Below are 21,850 nucleotides of genomic sequence, written 5' to 3'. Positions count from 1 at the left end.
CAAAATAATAATAATAAAAAAACACTGTAGCAGGGGACCTGTAGTATTAATGCAATGTGAACACAATAAAGGACTACATGGAAACTTGGAGCGGCAACAATAACAACAACCATGACCGTGATGAAGTAATCCTCCCCGGTGAGACCTAAATGGCAGCACAATTACAGTATTTGGCTGCTTACCTTCACTTTTATTTACACTCAAGGCAGTGTTGGAAATCTTTTCCTTTTTACTGTGTGCTGGTTTATATTTACCCTCCGCCAGACACAACTGAGAATCAAAAATGTGTTTTTCCTCGAATACAGTTCGGGATCAAAATCAGTACAGCAGTGCTGAGGTAAAGTTACAAAGATCAGCTTTTACCAAATCAACTTTTATGGCAACGACAGTGTTCGTCTGAAAACATACATGTAAACTACCTCGTTACCATGACGATGGTGGCTTTGACGGAGATGACATAATGACATTGTGGCTGTCTACGAAACCAAATGATGCAATCGACAAATCATGCAAGTAGTGTCCGAAATGTATAGTTCTGACAAAAGATGTAGTGAAAGAATTTATTAGCTGAGTTTGAAGCTGTTGGGAAGCTTTTATTTTGAAAGATGAGTATTAAGGAAAACACAAGGAGAAGCTTGATGAAGATGACACAAATGACAGGGCAGCTTTGTCCGAGATCACCCCCTACTCACTATATAGCGAGTTTGCCAGTGCTGTAGTGCTGTCTGAATGTGTCAACCCCATACAGTGCGCTCGATGTATCCCACAATGCATTATGATAAAGTAAGTGCACTGCATTAGCAAAACCACCGTGCGTCATGCCTTATGGTCAATATATTGACTCAGCTGGCGTCGATGCGGCACTTTGCGACAGTGACGCAGTTAGTGTCCAAAAGTTATTTTATTTTTACCAGGTGAATTCACTGTATGGCTCTCTATGACAAACTCCCCATATAGTGAGTAGGGGATTTTTGGAAATTCCCTGTGACACAGTGAAAAGATGTTTCCTAAACTTAACCAACCAGCATCTATAGAAGTGTAATAATCCCACACAGGAGTGGACATTTGGACCACTTTATGGGTCATTGTCACATTGTTTTTTCATAATATGTCATTGTGAAGCTTTTATTTTGAAGGGCAGTAATTAAATAGCAGTGAGGAGAAAATGAATTGTTAGTGTTGCAATATTGTTATAATAATTCCATCACCTCCATGGGGGTCTATCTGTGTGGAGTTTGCACGTTCTCCCTGTGCCTGTGTGGGTATAGACTGTTTGACCTGTCCATGGCCTATTGACAGCTGGTGCACCCCCCCCCACCCCTGATCCTATATTTTTTGTTTTCTCTCTCCGTTAACTCTCACGGTGCGTTCACTGTATAATGGATATTCTAAAATTAAATATGGCTGTGTACCATCCATTTATGAGTTGGGACCATTATTTAATCAATACCAAACAAGCATACAGTATGTGCAGTGGAGAGTCATTCTCAGTGAGGACGTGCTGGATGTTTGTGGTAGCTGCTGTTAAACTGACATGTATTATTTTGTGCGGATGTTTGTGTTGTTTTTATAATTTTTCTCTCTCCCTATAATAGGAGGAGATTAAGATTAAGATTAAGATTAACGTTTTACCCTAACACACTTAGTCCAGCGTGATTTGGGAACTTGCTTGTGTGTGTTTTTAACAGTACAGGCCCTATTGACAAGTGGCCAGCAGTCACACAGCAGCTGCTCAGACAGAAATGTGACAGAGGGTGAGAAGGTATCTGTTCACGACCGATTTCGTGGCCTCGTGCTGTGTTGTTGAATTAGAATCTTCAGTACTTCATTAATCCCAGTGGGTAATTGTTTACCGTCCAGGTGCTCCGTGCATGATCAGAAATAATAACAACAAATTTGAAATATAAAATAAGGTGAAATAGCAAATGAATAAAATGAACAGTAGTCATATATAATATAACTGGATTATATATGAGGAGTTGAAAAAGAGTGAAAAAGACTCGCATGCTTCTGGTTTGTGTGTTGTTGGATGATTCCTTTGTGCCTGTAAGTGTGTAGTTTGCATCCTGTTACATAATAATATAACATTAGGAGCTGCCAGTCAGAAACAAGTTGTTCATTGTGGTTTTTGGTAAGAACTGTATGATCCTCATGGCAGTGTGTTTATCTCATGGCCGTGAGATTTATTCCTGGATTATTAATCCCGGGTTTTGTCATATTCATTTGATTCTTCAAATGAATGTCAGCATGTTGATACACAGCAGACAGAATACAAGGTGAGAAATGATTGTGTGCATTAACACAAAGCTGCAGGGATGTATGTATGTATGTATGTACTGTGTGTTTTGTATTAAAAAACAACAACAACAACACAGACTGCAGGCAAGCAGCAGCCTGAGAAATATGACCCATTTGAATATGGCATTAAACCATACTACTATTTAATGGGCTAAATTGTTTCTATGTTATGTCATGAAACGTGAGTTTCTTTGCCTGTATTGGGAGTTTAGGTAGACTATGATGCTGCTAGTGGTGCAGGCTTAGCTCTTCAGAACCTATGTGACATCACTTCATCCATAATTACAGTATATACAATATATATGCTTTCAAAAAACCTCCAATGCAGACTAGACTAGTGCAGAGAAGGAACATGGCTGAATACCATCCTGGAGTTAGTGTAGTGGAAAAACTTATAAACTGTTTTTGTGTAAAGTTAAATGCTGTGCAGGTCCATACAGGGCTGCAGTACAGGAGGACATTTTTCCCCCTGGCTGTGTGCAGCCGCGTTTATTTTGGGAGTGGTCCAGGAGACAGCAGGACTACTTGGCATGGTGAACCATGTTGGAAGAGATGAGAGCTGGGGTCGAAGCAGCAGGAACAGCAGGAGCAGGAGGAGCTGCCGACTTTAGTTTTAACACATGAGGAAATGTCTGCTAACAGCGAGCACTGGCTGGCAGAAAGCACTCTGACATACGCTGCAAATGGAAATAATGCATTTTTTTTTTATTTATTTTTTTATTCATGACTCAGAGGGAGGGCGTAGGTGGCAGAGAGAAGGTAGTGGGTAGAGACACTACTGTCAAGAACCAGCAACAGAGGTCTGGAGTTTGATTCCTGTAACTGAAGAAAGAAGAAGACAGTCTGTGAAAAAACAAAACAAAGTGTCTGCTTTTCTTTCCCTGTCGCTGAATATTGATCACATTCTGAAGTCTTCTGAACTAATATCCCCCCTCATCTTTGAACAATTTCTGCCTGAATAGTTTTTTTTTCTCATTCTTTGTCCGCCACAGACAATCGCGTTGAAGCCACGCTGATTATTGGAATCAGACGCCGCGAAAGTCGAAATGTGCAGCAGCTGTCCAAGATTATTATCCACCACATGCACACTGTTGTCCATTTTAATATGTGAAACCAGACAGAACTGTGGAAAATATGTCACGCTCTCTGGTTTTAACAGAGATTATTGCTAGTGTCAGAATGTAGATCACTCATGAAGATTGCAAAAGGAAACATATTGGCTGATTTGAACAGCATCCTGTGTCTGTTTTTTTTTCCGGTGTTATGATGAGTTTTGTTTTATAGTAAACATTTATTGTTTAGTTTTTTTCTGGGCATGGGGTCTGTTTTTTTTTTAACCCTTTTTTAACCTTCTCTCTAAATGTATGGCAGTCAATGTAAACCAATAATGGGCCCCATGGTACCTGGCACCTCACAGATAGTGAAAGATGACTTTCTGTGATTGGTTGGTTTCATAGTGTAGTGTAACGCTAGCTGATTTAATTGCTATGTAGCAAACTGCCTTCGATCTGACTAAAGATTAGCCTGTTAGCACAAGATACATTAATCTGACTTTTTCAGACCCAGTACTAATACCTGGGTTTTGCATATTGGCCAGTACCTGATCTCATGCCATGCTATCATACAGCTGACTGTTAAGCTCACCCCTTGTTACTCTTTGTGGTTGTCCTAATCCAGTCTACCAGCATGCTGTGTGTACTGCTGATGCATGATGTAGCATATATTTCAAACACAGAATTGAAGTAAATAGATCAACCCCATTTTTCTGAGACCTTGTCTAACTATCTATATTGTGGGCCGATATCCAATATGGGTGTATTGTAACTAGTAGCTAAGTGGCTAAGGTGGAACTCAACATCATGCTTAATGTATTCTGTGTTTTTATAATGTATGTCTATGGGTTCAGTAAGCTTTTTCTAAGCTATCTTTATTTTTTTTAACATCTTGTTTTTTCTTGCCGCTGTTGTTTGTAGTTGTGTACATCTGCGGGCCCCTGGAGACCTTCCTGAGCATCATGAAACTGTTTCACAGTGAGATCCAGGACCCCGAAAACTACGCCATCTTCTATCTGGATGTGTTCGCCGAGAGCTTGACAGACCGCAAACCGTGGCAGAACCTGACTGAGTCTGACTACGACAATCCCATCGAGGTCTTTAAGGTATACATAAAATACAAAAAACACACACACCCACAGATCATGGCACGATAGGTAAACACGTGTGTGTTACATGCACACTGATGAGCATTATACCAATGGGTGGGCAAGTTTGAGTTCCACAGTCCCAGAGGACACACGAACACCCCCACCCCTCTCTGACCACTTTATGGAGTGGAATTCTTGCATGACATTAATGAATGAGGGGGATGTGTTTTCACAGGAAGCAATTTCGCCCTACAAATTAGTGCACGGAGAAATAAGAGAGCGGTCACAGATGTGTTGCCTGTCTAATTTGTGTCCTTGAATGTCATGTCAGCTTCACCTTAATTCTCTTAATTTAGTGCTGACAAAGTTTAGCAGGATTTTAAGTTGAAGCTGCCAACTTTTGTTTTTATTTATATTTGCCTAAAACGCTGAAAATAGTCTGTTTTAATGACCTATAATTACGTTTATTTGGCTAGCAGCAAGAAATGGAATTAGGTTTGTCTTATGGTATCTCAAAAGTAGGATTTATTTGAAGAAAAAAAAGCTGTTGTTGCTGTATTAAAGTGTTTTTTTTTTCTTTAAAACTGGTATTAACCAGCTCCACTGTCTATTTATCTCTCCGTGAACTTCTCCTGACCTTGGCTGCAAAACAAAAATTTGGCTCCATTTTGCTGATCATGCAAGGCGTTAATTTGTCTGCGAGCCAGGGCTCATTACGACAATATGTCGCCTGCAGAAACAAATAATTGCTTGTGGAAGTTTGCGGTGCTGTTGGAACATGAAAAAAATGATATGCAGCTTTTCCAGTTAGGAGTAAACGCTTCGTAGATCTGTTAGTATGTCGACATGATCAAAGATCTGCAGAGGTAAATATTTGCACTCAAATGTCCTTTATTCCTTTATTCAAGGGGTTAAAGGTTACCATTTGTGCCCCAACAATGATACATATTATTAGCATCAAACCAATCCAGTCAATTCTAATTAACTTCATCCCAGAAAGAAATCACATTGTGTGTGTGTGTGTGTGTGTGTGTGCCGTTAACTGCTGTGTTTAATGTTCCTCTTGGCCTGTACTATTGTTTGTCTTAACCGAATGATACAAATTGAAGTTATTCTGTTGGAAAAAATCTGCCTGACAATATTGAGTTGTGTTGTTATTTTTAGTCATGGTGAAGAAATACAGAAGTAAAACACTATACTGTTGCTGTGTACACACTCTTATTGAAGTAAATGTGGATTCTGCTGCTGCTGTTCACACAGCTGAGGTGGACGTAGAAGGCAAATACAGCAGAAATTCAAAAACACAACACATGATAAGAATGATAAGACACAATGAGTGCAGGAGGGAAAGCAGGCTAACAACTAAAGAAGCACGCGGATTAAATACACCAGGAGAGGGTAATGAGACACAGGTGGAACCAATTAAGGCGAGGCGGCCAATCAGAGGAAGGGAAAATGACAGGAAGTAAAACAGGCATGGGGAACTAGACTACCAAAATAAAGCAGGAAACACAAGGAACACAGGGAAACTGAGTTAAACAAAGCGACCACAAAAGGGCATGTATATTAAAAATACAAGGAACCTGTAAAAAGTATACAATACACCTGATTCTGATTATAATTCAGAAGCAGATAACCTGGATGTTTTTACATCTTTATCCAGGTTGAATGGCACAGTTGATGCCATAGTAGCAGAACAGATTGACTTGTCCACACTCTTCAATGACAATATCATTTAAAAATGATATATAAATAAATATAATACTTATATAATCCTAATAATGAGCAAAAAAAACAATTGTACACAATATGTCAATGTGAAAAATATCACATATCATCAATAGTTTTGTTAACATGTTCCTATCTCTGCGCCCCCTCCAGTCTGTTTTCGTCATAACATACCGAGCTCCTGACAACCCAGAATACAAAGAATTTCAGAGGAGACTCCACGCCAGAGCTCAGAGGCATTTCGGTGTTCATCTGGAGCCATCTTTGGTAAGAGACAGCCTGTGAAATCCTCCTCAAGAATCATGACCTCTTTAATCTTTTATAGGTTATTCCCTGCAGAAAAAATCCTACTGTGCTGTGTAGTTGTCAGCACTTAATGATGAATGATGTTTACAATAATGTTAGCAATTAAAGCTCCAAGAGTTTCGCTGACTGTCGGGGGGGGGGGCTTTTTTTTAAAGTAAATTATTATTAAGCAAGTTTGTTTGTTTGTATCAAGGAAAAATCTTATCATTTTCATCAGTCTCTGTTCCATCATTAATCAATCCCCCGGTGTCGAGTAAACAACGTCTGCCTGCTCGCAGATGGACTACATCGCCGGCAGCTTTTATGATGGCTTCGTGCTGTACGCCATGGCCTTGGAGGAGACGTTGGCGGAGGGGGGCACCCAGAACGACGGCATCAACATCACAATGAGGACTCAGAACCGCCATTTCTGGGGTGAGCAAAAGTGTATTTTGTTTTATTTAACTCCACATGTGTCCAATCAAATCACTGTTTAACAGTCATAACACAACACTGCCCACTTTACAATTGATATGGGAGCTCACACACTTCCTGACGTTTTTGTCTTGCTGGCGCTCACATCACACGGGAATGAGCGGAACAATGGGATTATAACGCTTCAGCTGGCTCAGGAGAGTTTGTGTTGCTTGGCATGATGGGAAAGTAAATAGGGAAGTTGTTTTTGATAATGTTATACCTGCTTTTATAGGCAGAAGCCTGAGAGAAAAATACCTAGGTTTTTTTTTTTTGGTCCAGTGTCAGATCCAAGGCTGTAGCTACCATTGAGATATGAACCATGGCAGTTTTTTATGCATTTATATATATATTTAAATTCATGAAATAATGAATTGTTGATGAAGATTGTATAACTCCATGATGTTCAACTTTTTCCTGATCGTTGCTGGGTGGATGATCTGTTGCTACATTAGGATTTTATGTGCACGTCTATACAAGATATTATGGGATGGATGCGGATGAGGAGAGCCAAAAAGGGCAAATAAAAGTCCAGATTTCTGATAAAAAATAAAATAATTAAAAAATATATTAAAATATTGATGGTATTTAAAAATAATATTCCATCCATCCATACATCCATCCATTTTCAACCGCTTAACCGGGGCAGCAGTCTAAGCAGGGACACCCAGACTTCCCTCTCACCAGACACTTCTGCCAGTTCTTCTGGGGGGATCCTGAGGCGTTCCCAGGCCAGCCGAGAGACATAGTCTCTCCACTGCGTCCTGGGTCTTCCCCGGGGTGTCCTCCCAGTGGGACATGCCCACTAAAATTTCATGTGGAAAAAATAAAGCCATATTTGTATATTTCATTATAGCTAGTTTTTTTGGTCAGTATTACTAATACTACCCTACATTTTCACTTGTTTTTACAAACTTTCAGCAACAAACATCTATGCCATTTTTGTTTGTCTAACATGGTGACCAATAGCTTTAACTCAGTAGGGCTGAATGGCATCACTGTCATTCCCTCCACTGGTCTATATTTATGTTTACTTAGCACCTTATATCTCCATATTTGTATCCATGTATCATGTATTGTGCTCATACTGAGTACTGTACTCTGATTTGGACTATAGTGACACTTATACTCTAATACTCTGTACTTAACTGCATTTAATGTAACTTGATATCTCTGGCACAAGAATTTCCTTCAGGATTAATAAAGTTTTATCTTATCTTATCTAACGTTGGGATAGTTCCTTCCTTCATTTGAATATCGTCTGTATTTTTCAGGAGTGACTGGTGTCGTTTCAACAGACGACAAAAACGCCAGAAACATAGACGTCGACTTGTGGGCGATGACCAACCAGGAGACTGGAGAGTACGGGGTAAGCCGTGCTGTTTGCACCGATTCAACGATCATTAGAGAAGAGAAGTCTATAACAGTCTGCACTTCTCTGTTAAAGATTGTAATCTATAATCTACCGTAATCTACTTCTTCAATCCATAGAATGGTTCATGATTGTTTTAGAGTTGCAGGAAAAGTCACAGGATGGAGGGATTTAAAGACACATTTACATGTGTTTCGTCTGTTTGGTCTGATAGTGGAACAATACACCTCGGGGGCACACACAGAGCTGCGACTGTTAATACGCATATTTGGCACAGAGAGTCTTTTGCCAGGCATGGACAGGCCTGATAAGCAAATGAGGAGAGACTATACATATTTATTGTTTTACTACATGCTGATTTTTAGTTATAAAATGAGGGAGGACTGTGACATGTGATACACCAGCTCACTCTACCTTCAGGTTACCATGGCACTGTGGTGGTCAGTGGGTGGGACAGATTAGGCAGCAAGTGAACATTTTGGATCTGAGCGACTTTGACAAATTGGACAAACTGGGTCAGACACTGTGAAGCGTTCCCGGTCTGCAGTGGTCGGTACCTGTCAAAAGTTGTCCAAGGAAGAAAAAGAGGTGAACCGGCAACAGGGTCATGGGTCACTAACGCTCATTGATGCGTGTGGGGGAATGAAGGGCCGGTCTATGTGGTCGGATCCAACAGATGAACTGCTGCAGCTCAAGGTCAGCTACTGGTCTGGCCTGATGATTTTATCGTACATCACATGGATGGCTGGGAGCGTGTGTGTCATCTGGGGAACATGTGGTACCAGGATGCACTACGGACGGAGACGGCGACCTGCTAGGAAACATTTGGTCCTGCCATTTTTGTGGATGCTTATTGGTGTATACAGATGTATTTAGTGAAGGATTCCTTATTGGTGGCTCTCTAAGTTTTCTCAATGACAAGTTGAATGAAAGTACAACTACAACTTTTCCTCCTGAAATACACTAGTTGTGTGTGTGCTCTGAAAACACTGCTGTGAACTTTCCCACTGAGGGTAGAAGAAGTGGGTTAGCCACATTTGACTTCAGTTAGAATTTCATAGCAGTCCTCAGAGGCTGTCAGCGTGACTTCCTGGTCTCATTTATCCTTGGCTTTTAATTGGTGGACTCATATATCTGATTGACCCGAGTAGCCTGGCTGAAAGCATCACAGAAACAGCTTTAGCTTCAGCCTAACTCCAGTCTTTGATGTATTTGTTTTCAATCTATCTGCAGCAGAAACAAGCTCAACTTGAGTTAAAGATGTTTATTGGAGTCAGCGTGGGGGTGGGTGGTGGCGGGGTGGAGTAAACAGCCCCCCTGAAACTGAAATACTGGAGCTATTTCAGACTGTGCAGCCGCCTCCTGCCCCCTCACCCATCACATTCTGGATTGTTTTGATGACCCTCAGTAGGGGTGACGGCCTTCAAGGATTTCACACAACATGACGGGACCAGGGGTGGAAAACATAAAAAAAGAAAAAAAAAAAAACTTAAAACCTTCGAGCTGGTTAAAAATGCAGGAGTCGCGTTTCACAGCGGGACAACAGATGCTGCTCGTGGAGCTGCGCACCGTCAAAATAAAGCTCCCACACACACACACACACAAGCTGTTCAAGAGGCTGTTTGCTTGTGTAACTGTTATTGTTTCTGTAGTTTAGCTTAATTGCTCTGATGAAGACAAGAACAGGCCAAGACCTGCTAAATACTTATCCATTTTATTATAGTGACCTTTGTACTCATGTTTAGCTGTTTGTTTACTTTGATTTGTTGACAGCCTGCAGGGTCTGGATGAGACATTTAAAAAACACACATGTAAATATAGAGAATATAAGCTTGTCAAATTCTGACCATTACATATTTTTTATATAATGACTAATTGAGAGGTAAACATTTAAATAAATAAATAAAATAGAGAGCCAATAGCCATTTAAATCATGATATACGTTTTTTTTTGCCGGCTTTTTTTTAGCCTTTAACAACTACTGATACTGATCGACCCGCTATTGATACCTGTTATTGGTACTCGTTCATCCCTATATATATATATATATATATATATATATATTTTTATTTTTTTTTTTTTTTCCAATTTTCTGTTAGAACAGCCTCAGACTCTTGCTCAGACAGGTTAAATATCTCTAGCTCTTCAAGCTGAGACAAGCTCAGTGTCAGTAGTTCACACAGACACTGACAGATCTGTGAGGTGAGAGGTAAAAAAAAGGGGTGAAAATGCAAACAAATAAAAGCCAACATGTCCAACCAAAAGATGGCTAATAAAATAAAGCCAATAAAAGACCCCCCCCCCCCCCAAAAAAAAAAAAAAAAATAAATAAATAAATGAATAAATAAATAAAAATCATACAATCCAAAAGAAAAAAGCAAAACACCCAAACAACCAGGAAAAAGGACAGAGCGACAAACAAAATACAAACTAAAGAGTCAAAATCATAACCAAAAAAACCCAGCCAAAGAACACATGTAATTCAGGCAGCAAAACAGTTTGAACTGAAACAAAGAGGAGCACAAGACTTAAATAGATGAGGAAAAACAAGACACAGGTGAGATGTATGAGGGCGGGCAAAGCAATCACAATGGCGGGAAACACAGGAGGAAGTAAAACAGACAGACAGAGACACGAAAACACAACTTTCAAAATAAAACATGAAATGGGGGGGTGCTTCTCTTTGGACATAAACCCTTAAACAGGCCTAGACGTGCTTTATCTACATTTGCACAACAGTCGTAATATTAACCAAAGATAGTTGTATCTAAGAAGCTCCATGTTATATTATAATTGTTATAATTGGTCCCTTTTTCACCCCCTGTGTGTTTGCAGCTCGTTGCATACTACAACGGAACCACCAAGGAGATCATTTGGTCTCAGACGGAGAAGATCCATTGGCCCAGCGGTGGCCCACCCCTAGATAACCCACCATGTGTGTTTTCCACCGACGACCCCTCCTGTAATGACGGTATGACAACTGATCCATCAAAACACTTCACAACTCTTCTCTGTGTATTCTGTCTTCGAGGAGATATCAGCACAAAGTTCACTATGTCGACCTTACAAAACGAGGGAAGATCAAGCACAGTGTGAAATTATCCATCTCTTAATGGATTTTTTTCCTCTCTCTCCCTCTCTCTCTTGCTCATCAGATAGATATTACAGCTTTCTAATGTATTGTTTATATTACCAGTGTCATCTCTACAGGGCTAGCGATATTTTTCTGTTGATGCTCGCTATGATAAATGTCTTGTTTTTCTTTCCCTCTTTCAAAAAAAAACAAAAAATGCCAGTGTAATATTTGACAAGCAGTGAAAGATAAGCGCAGGATATGGTCTTTGCAGTGACGTTTTTAAAGGAAAACCGCTGCGGATGATAAACCGAGCAGGAAAACCACTGCAATTAAAAATTCATCATGGTATGAAGGGGGGGGGGATATAATGAGTGGAGGAGCAATAAATGTGACTTTGTGCCCCCAAAAAAACAACAACAAAATTGATTGTCGCTTCTACCTTCTATGCCATGGATGGATGTCCAGGAATGTACAGAAATGTGGTATTTTCACAGCTTCTACATGGAGTGAATGAGATTAATTGAAATGAATTATGAGCATAGGAAACCTACAATTAATAAAACAGAGCAGCCAGCGTGATTACAGTGCGAGCACAGCAGTGATTTTAATATCCTGCTTTTATATATAAAAAGTGTGTCTATTATTGAATATTGATATCCTTTTGTGTCACTCAGGTTGTGATTTTACCATTTTTTTTATCGTTGTGTGTGTTGCCCTCTCAGCATACAGGCAGTTCTTGTAAAATGACCTCACATGTGGCATATATATATCGTACTGTACATTGTTTGTTGTTATAGTCTTATTTTGGACTTTATTGTCCAAAACTCTAATTGGATTACCAATTAATCTTTAGTCAGAGATTCATTGTTGTCATGACACCATGGCAACAATGAAAAGTCTGGCATGACATTTATTTGGAGGTAGAATGTGCCAGCGTGTTGGGTGGAATTCAATGTGGTTCAGACATGTTACATTTTAGTTTTTACAGTTAATTAATAATTAATAATTTCACATTTCATTAGACAAGCAAGTAAATTTAACCCTTCAGCTGCCTCACTTTGGTTTATTTCACCCATTTTTTCCTAACATATGTATTATTTTTGTTGTACCAGAGATTTTTTTTATATAGTAAGTCACATTTTCTGAATATAACTTGTGAGTTAGTTCAGAATGAACGGGGTTCTGACCTGCAGCCCAGACATGTAAAGGTCATAGAGTCATTTTTATAACAGTTTAAAGGTAGGGTAGGAGATTTTGAAAACTCAGTGAGAGTCAGCCAGATTTGGAAAGTAAACACACGCCCCTTTTCTCTCGGAGCTCCCCCCGAAGCCACGCCTCCCAACCAGTCTGTGACTTCGGCCATCATGCACGTACCTCTCTGGTGCGCACAGAGCAGGAAGAGAGTGACAACCAGCCAATACTCCGCACAGGGTCCACCCGGAGGATTGGCTGATGTTTTTAGTGTTTTATAGCTTCCACAGATGATTCATATTCTTTGTTTTAAAGCGAAACTGCTGAACTAATCGGTTGCTATCGGATTGTAAAGAGAAGTTACTCTAATTTAACAAAAAATGCATCAGAATTAAATCTCCTACCCTACTTTTAATATATGAAGTAAAAAGTAGAGGTACATTTTTAGATTTCTACTGGATTTTAAATTTTAACTATTAGCGATGCGTGCATCTATACCCTAGCAGTCGGTTATAATCTGAATTAACCAGTCAGACTATATTAGCAGAATGCAACTGGATTCTGCATTAGCATTAGCAAAAGGACTGTTGACTTGAATGGAAATCAATGTAATGGAGTCCTGTGGGAAGCTCTGATTGTCGCCATCTTGACAGCATCTGCTTAAACTCACAGTTAATACAAGTACAGGCAAGGAAGCCTTTATATAATTAAAACAAAGCACGGTATTTTGTAACCAAGGTCACCAAAATGAGAAGCTATCAATCAGGTTTGAAGTTTTAACATGGAGGTCTACAAGGATCGACTCACTCTTGAAGTCAGCCCCCAGAGGCCATATGAGGAAGTGCAGATTTTGAAACTTTTTCAAACTGATTACACCCACAAAGGATTTTTAAAATTGCTAAGCTAGATGCTAAATGCACCCGGATTTTAGCCCTGTAAATACTGCATGATGTTGATCACACTGTAGCTGACAAATTGACATTTACTAATCACTATTTTTTTTTTTACTAAACAAAAATGTACAGATAATTGATGACTTGTGTACATTGTAATTGCATGTAAGTGCTATGAATGCAGTGAAGAAACAGCTCCTGGCGTTTAAAAGTGACAATCCTCTAATTATGGCTATCATCTTATACTGTGATTTATAGAAAGTGGTATAATTAGTCTCCATTAAGGCTTTCAGTATACATGTGAGTTGTGAAACCATCGCTGGTTGTTTGTGGTTTGACAGATTGCTAACACAGCACAGCTGTACTCCAGGAAGTTGCAGCTGTGTTTTTCACACACACACACACACACCAACACACATACACACTTTACACTTTACACTTTACTTTTTTTTAAAAGATATGAAAGTGGACATCTGTTGAACACATGAGAGATAACTGAGTGTGCAATCTTCTTCTTCATCTTCCTCCTCTTCTTCTCCTGTTTCCAGGTCATCTGCCTGTTCTGGGTATTGTAGCTGTGGGTTCTGGCTTAGCACTCATCATTTTTGGAATCTCAAGCTTTCTCATTTACAGGTGAGTTTGATCGCATCGAGCCGACACATCCTGTCTGTGCCACTTTTAGCTCAAAAAGAAGAGCGCAGAGAGGACTCGCTCAAAGACAGACAGAGAAAAAAAAAGGGTGAGAGAGAGAGAGAGACAGACAAGAAGAAGCAGGATTTATGGATCGTGCTGCTATAGGTGCTGCTGATGCGGTATTTACACAAATGTTGCCATAGCAACGGCTCAGCAGGTGATGGCATTAAAGCAAGTGCTGAAATGTGTTTAAGCTGCCAAGCGAGCTCATATACTGGCCCCAAACGGTGCTTACTGCTACTTCTCACTTAATGAGCATTAGTGCTCATTAAGTTTCTCTTCTGGATTAAAGTAAAATGCCAACTATTTTAATAATTCACACACTGCTGATGCCAAGTGGAAAACATGAGTAGCTGATTACATGTTTGTTTCTGGGTTGTCATACGTCTTGTAGCTTTTAAATCCTATTAGAAAAGTGCAAAAATGAAGCTTTTTTTCAAAATAAAAGTTTGAGGAAGTATGGAAAGTATGTTTGTTTCTGGGTTGTCATACATCCTGTGGCTTTAAAATCCTATTAGAAATGTGCAATAATAAGCATTTTCTTTTCAAAATAAGAGTTTGAGGAAGTACTCAAGCACTCCGTGTTTGTTTCTGGGTTGTCATACATCCTGTGGCTTTTAAATCCTTTTAGTAAGATGCAAAAATGAAGCATTTGTTTTTCAAAATAAAAGCGTAGGAGGAAGTACTCAGTTACTTAATGGTATGTTATCAGCAAGGACTTAAGGACTTACTTACTGAGGACATGTCTGTTTTTAGGTGCCTTTTATGAGTGACTAATTTCTATCAAAAAAAAAGTAAATGTGTGATTTTAAACAGAAAAAAGGACACTTCTGAGGTTTAAACCAGGCCCAACATTGTGTAATTAGGTGTCTAAGTACGCGTCCGTGCTTGCTAATTGCCGCCCACGAGCAAGTTTCTTTTAGCCGCATGTTTAAGATCAAATAATTACTGCTTGTGCTACTTTTCTAATGGCTTTAGCACTGCTCTCGGTCTTCAGCTGTAAAAACAAACTCACATTGAAATTGTCCCAAGCGGCGCCGTCTACATGTTTACGCTGTAGCATTAAGCCTCATTTAATTACACTAGAAGTAAATCATGCATGCCCTAAGTAATTAAGCTACTGGAAGGATTTCCACACCCCGGGTTAATGTCATGGGTAATATCTGCATGTAATGAAAACTTCTTCTTCAGTGGTGTCTTCATAGAAATGTATTAATCGAACATTGATTTGAGCTGCTTGATACGGCTCTAACTAACAAAAGAAAAAAAAAAAATCGCAGCCGGTAATTTTGATCATTTTTTTCTAACACAAACGAGTGTTAATCACCAGCCAATCAGAATGGATTTTGATCAGAGGAATGGTGGAAGAAAGACGGAGGAGCACCTATCCACCTGAGGTAAATCCACTAAACCTGAATCTGAGTTGATCATGCCCAATATCAAATAACTACAAGATGATAATTAGATGTAAAGTGTGCACTTAATGCTGAAAAAATTAACATCTCCCTCTTGTTTTTTTGCAGCTTACGGTTCAGTACAGCATGGTTTCCCAGCTAGCCAGCTAGTTTGCTACAGTTAGTGGGTAAGTTTTTTGTATGTGTGTGTGTGTGCGTGTCTATTTCTGTTATGGGAATCAAACAGGGAAACATTTTTTTGGGATCTGACCCCGACCTGTCAGCTTTTATCCATCTATATTTAGATCCATTTACATATATGGAAAGCTTTTTTTTCAGTAGGAGTTTTCTGTTGACTCTTTGATACCAAAAGCTTACAAATCACTTCCTGTTCTTGCAGACACCAGCGGAGCTCTGCTGATGGACAGGGAGGCAGACGGCTGTAGCTGTTTATTACAGCTGCCCTAAAGATGAAACCAGCTGCTGTGAGGGGGGGGGGGGGGGGGGGGGGGGGCTCCGTTTTCATTACTTGACCTACAAAAACACCACTAAAATGCTGCAAATATTTTATTTTTTTGTCAGTACTCAGTTTCTCAACCTTGAGGTGCAATTAACATGACTGCAATATTTAATTTTTTAAATTTTTAAATATAAGAAATATAATTTTTTAAGATGTTATATATACTGCTGCTTATATGTGTTTTAATACATTTAATAAAATGTTTTTATATATATTTAGATGAAATAATAGGAATGTAATTTGGGTTTTTTTTAATGGGAAAAAAATTGCAAAAATCGAGGTGGCCAAACACTGTGAAATGTTATTTTGTATAAGAAAAAGATGGTGGATATGAATATTTTGGTGAATTAATAAAAGAAAAACTGTGTATGGAATGTGCTTCTTTGTATTGCTTTGTGATGTGCAGTGAATATGACAATATTCTGCACACACACACACACTAAACTTCTCTGGTCACAGATTGTTTTTAATCATGTATACACGACTCTGTTATCATAAATCAACACAGAGAAATTTTCACATTTCATGGGTGGCTGCCTCTTTAGATGTAAGCAGCTGGACGGCTGGCTGCTCTCAGTTGATTTTGGAGTCTGGCGTGCGGCAGCCGTGCGAGGGGATGTTGAGCAGAGCAGGAGCAGCAGAAGCAGCTCTGTTGTTTTAATGAAGGGGTTGGTCCAGCAGAGGTATTCACAAATGGGACTTATGAAACAATAGGCCCAGTGTGGAGCTCCACGCTTTGCCCCTCTGGCTGCCAAAGGTTCTCTAAACGAGGCTCTTTAAATAGAAAAAGTGGCTTTTTTTTGGTGGTGGTGGCTGGAGGGCAACTGGTGGTTTAATGATGTTTCCTGGCCTCCAAAATGCTAGCTCACAGGCTAGACTCAGACTATGTATCTATGTAATATAAATAAATACATCTATTATTTTCTTGGATTGTCCGAGTGAAAAAGTGTCAAAAAAGGAAGGAGCCACCTTTTTTTTTTTTTTTTTTTGGCGCAGCGGATAAAAAACATGGCAATATGCAAACGCTGCAATAATTTCCTACAGCCATCTGGAAGTATTTTACACCTTTTTTAGATTGGGCTGAAACGAGTGGGTGCTGCTCATTTTTCATTTTAAAGTGTTTTACAACTGAAAATGAATCCTCTACCACCCCAAAAACATTAAAAAAACAAGCAAGCAAAACCTGAGTTAAAAAAAAAAGTTTTATTTTTGTTGTTGTTAATCATTAAGTGTCAAGAAACAGCAGTTCCTGTGAGATTTGCCCCAGATGTGTTAATTCTCTGGAATTCCTCTTATTCTCTCTCTCTCTCCGTGCTGCGTGCCAGTCACACTGATCGCGCTCGAATAATAACACTTAAAAACATGTCAGAAATATCACTGACAAGAAAATTAGGAGATTAATTACTCTGGTGCAGCTGTGCAGACGTTTGGAAGTGGTGTTTCATTTCTCTCCCCTGTCATCTTTCATTTATTAACACACAAAACAGCACATGAAAGAAAGAAGAAATCAGGGAGCGGGGGGCAGAGTGAGGGAATTTAATTTAGCTGACTGTTTTTAGGTTGCAGCCATGCATTTACATAAGTGTTTTAACAAGTACATAATTATTTGTCCCTGATCATCTAAGTAAAAATATGCCACAAGCTGCGTCTCACCTCAGGCGTAGCATCCTTTAAAGGGTGTGTATGATTGGTCTTTATAGACCACAATAAGGGGCTGGCCTATGGTGTGCTGCTCATGCTGCACAGCTGCACTTGATTTAAAAGTACACTCATCAGTCGTGTCTACTTAGTCACTGATGCTTGGGGAACAATGGATATTCCCTATATTAAGACACAGGCCCTATAAATAAAGATGGATGAACCTTTTGAAGCCATTTCTGCCTATAACTTCCAGTTAACCAGAATATGAGCAAAGCTCTGGGCGGCCTTTTGCACAAGCCAGCATGTCTTCATGAATATACGACAATTACATCACTCAGATATGGTTATATTTGGCCAGAACATATGGATAGATAGCCTTGTGTCATCTGGTCAGGGGGCTGATATAAAAGCAAAAGCCCATGTATGTGGGTTAAAGGGGTGAGGTACGTGCATGATGGCCGAAGTCACAGACTGGTTGGGAGGCGTGGCTTCGGGCCTACCTTTAAATCATTTGAGAAAGACAGGGGCCAATTCTTAGGAATGAAAATATCAACCTAGTACCTAAAATACCAACAGGTGGATCGGGATTTGAGACAGCCCCCGCCTGTCACTTAAGAAGCGTAAAAATCATACAAATTCATCCCTAACTCAGTTTAATGGAAATGACCTCTAGAGACCTTGTACCAGTCTGTGAACAGGAATGCGGGTTCACCCTCAAGTGGCCACTTGAGGAACTGCAGCTTTCAATACTTGCATGCCAACGAATACTCTGATAAGCCTTATGTATTGTGCATTACCTGCGGATACAGCTCTGCGTTCTGTACTTTTGTGCGTGTAGAATGAGGAATATTAACCACATAGTGTCATTTTTGACTCATCTCGTTGCAACAGTTTTGTCTTTGTGGTAGAAGAAGCCTCTGGTTTTTACAGTTGCTGAGTTATTATCCTTTAGCTCTTTCTGTACCAGTGTTATTACTAAGACAAGGTTAGGACATGTGAGTCCACTCTCAGCGCAGTTTGTTAAAAATAAGAAGAGTGGGAGGAAGAAGTGAAGTGGAGTCTAATCATGGTTATCATTGTATTTTTTTCATTTTTCATTTTTTCACACAAGACCTATATGAGTCATCAGAACAAGTCTCCATCGTGTACCTTTATGTTTAGAAGGAGCTCAAACACGGAGTGCACTGGAAAATATTAGAATCGTACTTTATTATGTTTAGCGTGACAGCTTTTTCCACTGGCCACGAACTTATCAATCGTCGGTATTAAGGTCATGACCATTATAAATGACTTAATAGGTATTTGCTGTTAAATGTTAAACACTTTGTCTGGGACGATAAATAAAGCAGTTATTCTACTTCATCTAACTTCAACAATTACAGCATTATGGAGCAGAGAAGTTAAGCTCAAATAAAAAACAAACAGGATAATCAGATCTGCTATCTCAGGAAATACCACCAGGAGAGACGGAGCTCAAACATCAAACCCAGCAAAATGGAGCAAATTTGCTCTTTGTTTGAGACGACTTGCTCGATTAAGTCCAATCTGATTCCTTGAAATGAGAGCGAGCGCCAGCAGGCCTCGCAGCAATTTGTATTTATTTCTCAACAATGTGCAACAGCCCCATCTACTCTGTGTGAGGTAGTTGTTCTGTTCTTTGTGCTGCTGTGTCCTTGTTGAATTTCACCACTGTTTTTTCTTTTTTTTTTTTTTTCTTCTTCTTCTTCTTTTTTTTGCTGTAGAAAATTGAAGCTGGAGAAAGAGCTGGCCGGGATGCTGTGGAGGATTCGGTGGGAAGACCTACAGTTCGAGAGCCCCAATAAATACCACAAACGAGCCGGCAGTCGCCTGACGCTCTCACAGGTAGAAGATGTCACATAATGCTCAGGAGTCCGGGGTTCGAGAGGAACTGTTTGGCTATTTTACATTCTTGACCATACCAGAAGTAATGTGGCAGCCTTCGGAATAAAAATGGCCGACAATAATCCTCAGTTTCAGATGGATCTACGATGCTTTTAACCCAGTGGTCATCAGATCCATTGGGCTGATGAGCATGCAGCCTGAACCTGGTGTTAGGTTAGTCTGGCGTGTTTGCCACCAGGCTCAGAGCCTCCACTCCTACTCGACTGATTATCAGTCTAGAGATGCCATTGCTGTAAAAATTGGACCCCAAAGGAATTGAAAATGCTAATCTGACACGTTTGAAGTGGAGGGCTTCAGCCTGTTTACACTCTGTGTGTGTGTGTGTTGTGTATAAAGATGCATGTTATATTTTTTTCTTAGAAAAGCCCAGACAGGGTCCAAAATCCTTTTGAAGTTTAAGTTCCTTGCATTCCTGAAAGCTTTCCCGGCGGTTTACTGAAGGTGGCTTCGCCTTTTGCAGCGGCATATTAAATGATTGTTAAAATAAGCTCTTGTCTGGACCCCCACCCCTTCCTCATCACGTCCTCCGGGTATCAGTTTCTGTTGTCTGAGGGCCCTTTTAATCCATGTCCTCTGGTGTTGCGTTTCATCCTACACGTGTGAGCGTTCATGAAAAGCACATGCGCACACCTTTTTCATTACATTTGAATTTTTGTGTGTGCAGTTCCTGGCATGGTGTTAGCGTGTGTGGAAAACACAGCCATTTTCCAAACCCGTGTATTTTCCAACCTGCCATGTGTTGCCAATATTTGCATTCTATACAAACGTGCAGTTGACTGTGCTGGCTGGCTGAATGCAATGCGCCCACCTATTCACTCTGTGTGCACTGCAGACATTTGCCCAAGGACTCGAGCTTCAAAGCACAAATACTGTACAAGCAAAAAAGTGTGCACAGAAACATATTGAGACTATTAATTAACTAATAATGTCTGTGTATGAAGCCCAGCCTTAAATAAAATGGATTTAATCCTCTTTATTTTAATCTATGCACCCTGACTGACATTTTATCCTCACTTCTTCTTCTTCTTCTTCTTCTTCTCCTACCTTCTTCAGAGAGGCTCCAGCTATGGCTCCTTGATAACTGCCCATGGAAAGTATCAGCTATTTGCAAAAACGGGCTATTTTAAGGTAAGGCTTAGTGAGTTCTGACATTTTCAACTCCTGCGCACTCCTTTCCCACCCACACATGTGCACACTCACAGGGAGAAAGCCAGGGAGAGAGAGAGAGAGAGAGAGAGAGAGAGAGAGAGACAGAGAGAGTGTGTGGGCGAATTTAGGTAGTTGATTTTAATGTGAGCTGCAGAATGCGTCAATTTTCTTCTTCTTTTCTCTCGCTGCTCCGATTCTACACTTGCTGCCTCGCCAGTCTCAACATCAACTTGTTGCTGCTGCTAATTTATCCAGGGAGGTGTGTGGGGGGGGGGCAAAATAATGTTTTATATATATATATATATATATGCTGATTTCACAGTACATCCTGAACATCTCACAGGGCTGGGTATTGGGAGGTACCTCTCAAATTCAGAACACACTGTTTTCATAGTTGCTACGGCAGCGTTTTGGTCCAGTCTGTCACATATGCGTCTCTGAGGATTTCGTCTTTCTTTTTACCAATAGCAAACAACATATACACTTTTTTTTCTGCCACAGATGGAAATGGGTCCCAAATGTACCTGTAGGCAACACTTGCTTTCCTTTTCTCTTTTTTTTTGTGCAGCTATTTACAATCTCTACTCTGCACACAGGGGAACCTGGTGGCCATCAAGCACGTCAACAAGAAGAGGATAGAGCTGACCAGACAGGTTTTACTGGAGCTCAAGCATGTAAGTGTTAAATGTTCTAACTTTAGTTATTTAGTATTAAACGCTTATTTACAGGCATTACAGCAGCCATCTGTGTTTAGAACACACTGACAATGACATGATCCTTTTGTCAGGATTAGTGTGAGGAAGGAAAGGACCCCAACGCAAGACTTGTCAGCTGGTGCAAAAGAAACAATAAGGTTTATTTCCAGGTGGCGGCATGACGAAAAAAAAAACACAAGGAGTAACATAAAAAGCTCACCAGGAACAAACTAACTAAAGGAAATAAACTAACCCTGGAAAGCTCAAGGAACAAATAATCTCGAGAACACACACTGGCAGGCAAGAAACACACAAATAACTCAGAGAGAAGACAATCTGGCACCGACAAAGAGGAGCACAGGACTTAAATAGACC

General features: G+C 40.0%; 1 protein-coding gene across 1 annotated transcript in view; it reads left to right on the top strand.

Annotated features, from left to right (window-relative positions):
* npr2 (natriuretic peptide receptor 2) overlaps positions 1 to 21,850 on the top strand; it is a 53,659-nt gene that overhangs the window by 5,608 nt on the left and 26,201 nt on the right. Inside the window, exons 2-10 of the mRNA XM_028417751.1 lie at positions 4,272 to 4,456; positions 6,323 to 6,436; positions 6,754 to 6,889; positions 8,203 to 8,297; positions 11,136 to 11,271; positions 14,009 to 14,093; positions 19,451 to 19,571; positions 20,685 to 20,759; positions 21,377 to 21,454. Of these exons, the coding sequence (XP_028273552.1) occupies positions 4,272 to 4,456; positions 6,323 to 6,436; positions 6,754 to 6,889; positions 8,203 to 8,297; positions 11,136 to 11,271; positions 14,009 to 14,093; positions 19,451 to 19,571; positions 20,685 to 20,759; positions 21,377 to 21,454 (1,025 nt within the window). The remainder of the gene's footprint in view (positions 1 to 4,271; positions 4,457 to 6,322; positions 6,437 to 6,753; positions 6,890 to 8,202; positions 8,298 to 11,135; positions 11,272 to 14,008; positions 14,094 to 19,450; positions 19,572 to 20,684; positions 20,760 to 21,376; positions 21,455 to 21,850) is intronic.

The sequence above is a fragment of the Parambassis ranga genome, chromosome 12 (genome assembly GCF_900634625.1).
Source record: "Parambassis ranga chromosome 12, fParRan2.1, whole genome shotgun sequence".
Lineage (NCBI taxonomy): Eukaryota > Metazoa > Chordata > Actinopteri > Ambassidae > Parambassis > Parambassis ranga.
Note: the sequence above shows the minus strand (reverse complement) of the source record. Positions and strands in the feature narration are given on the sequence as shown.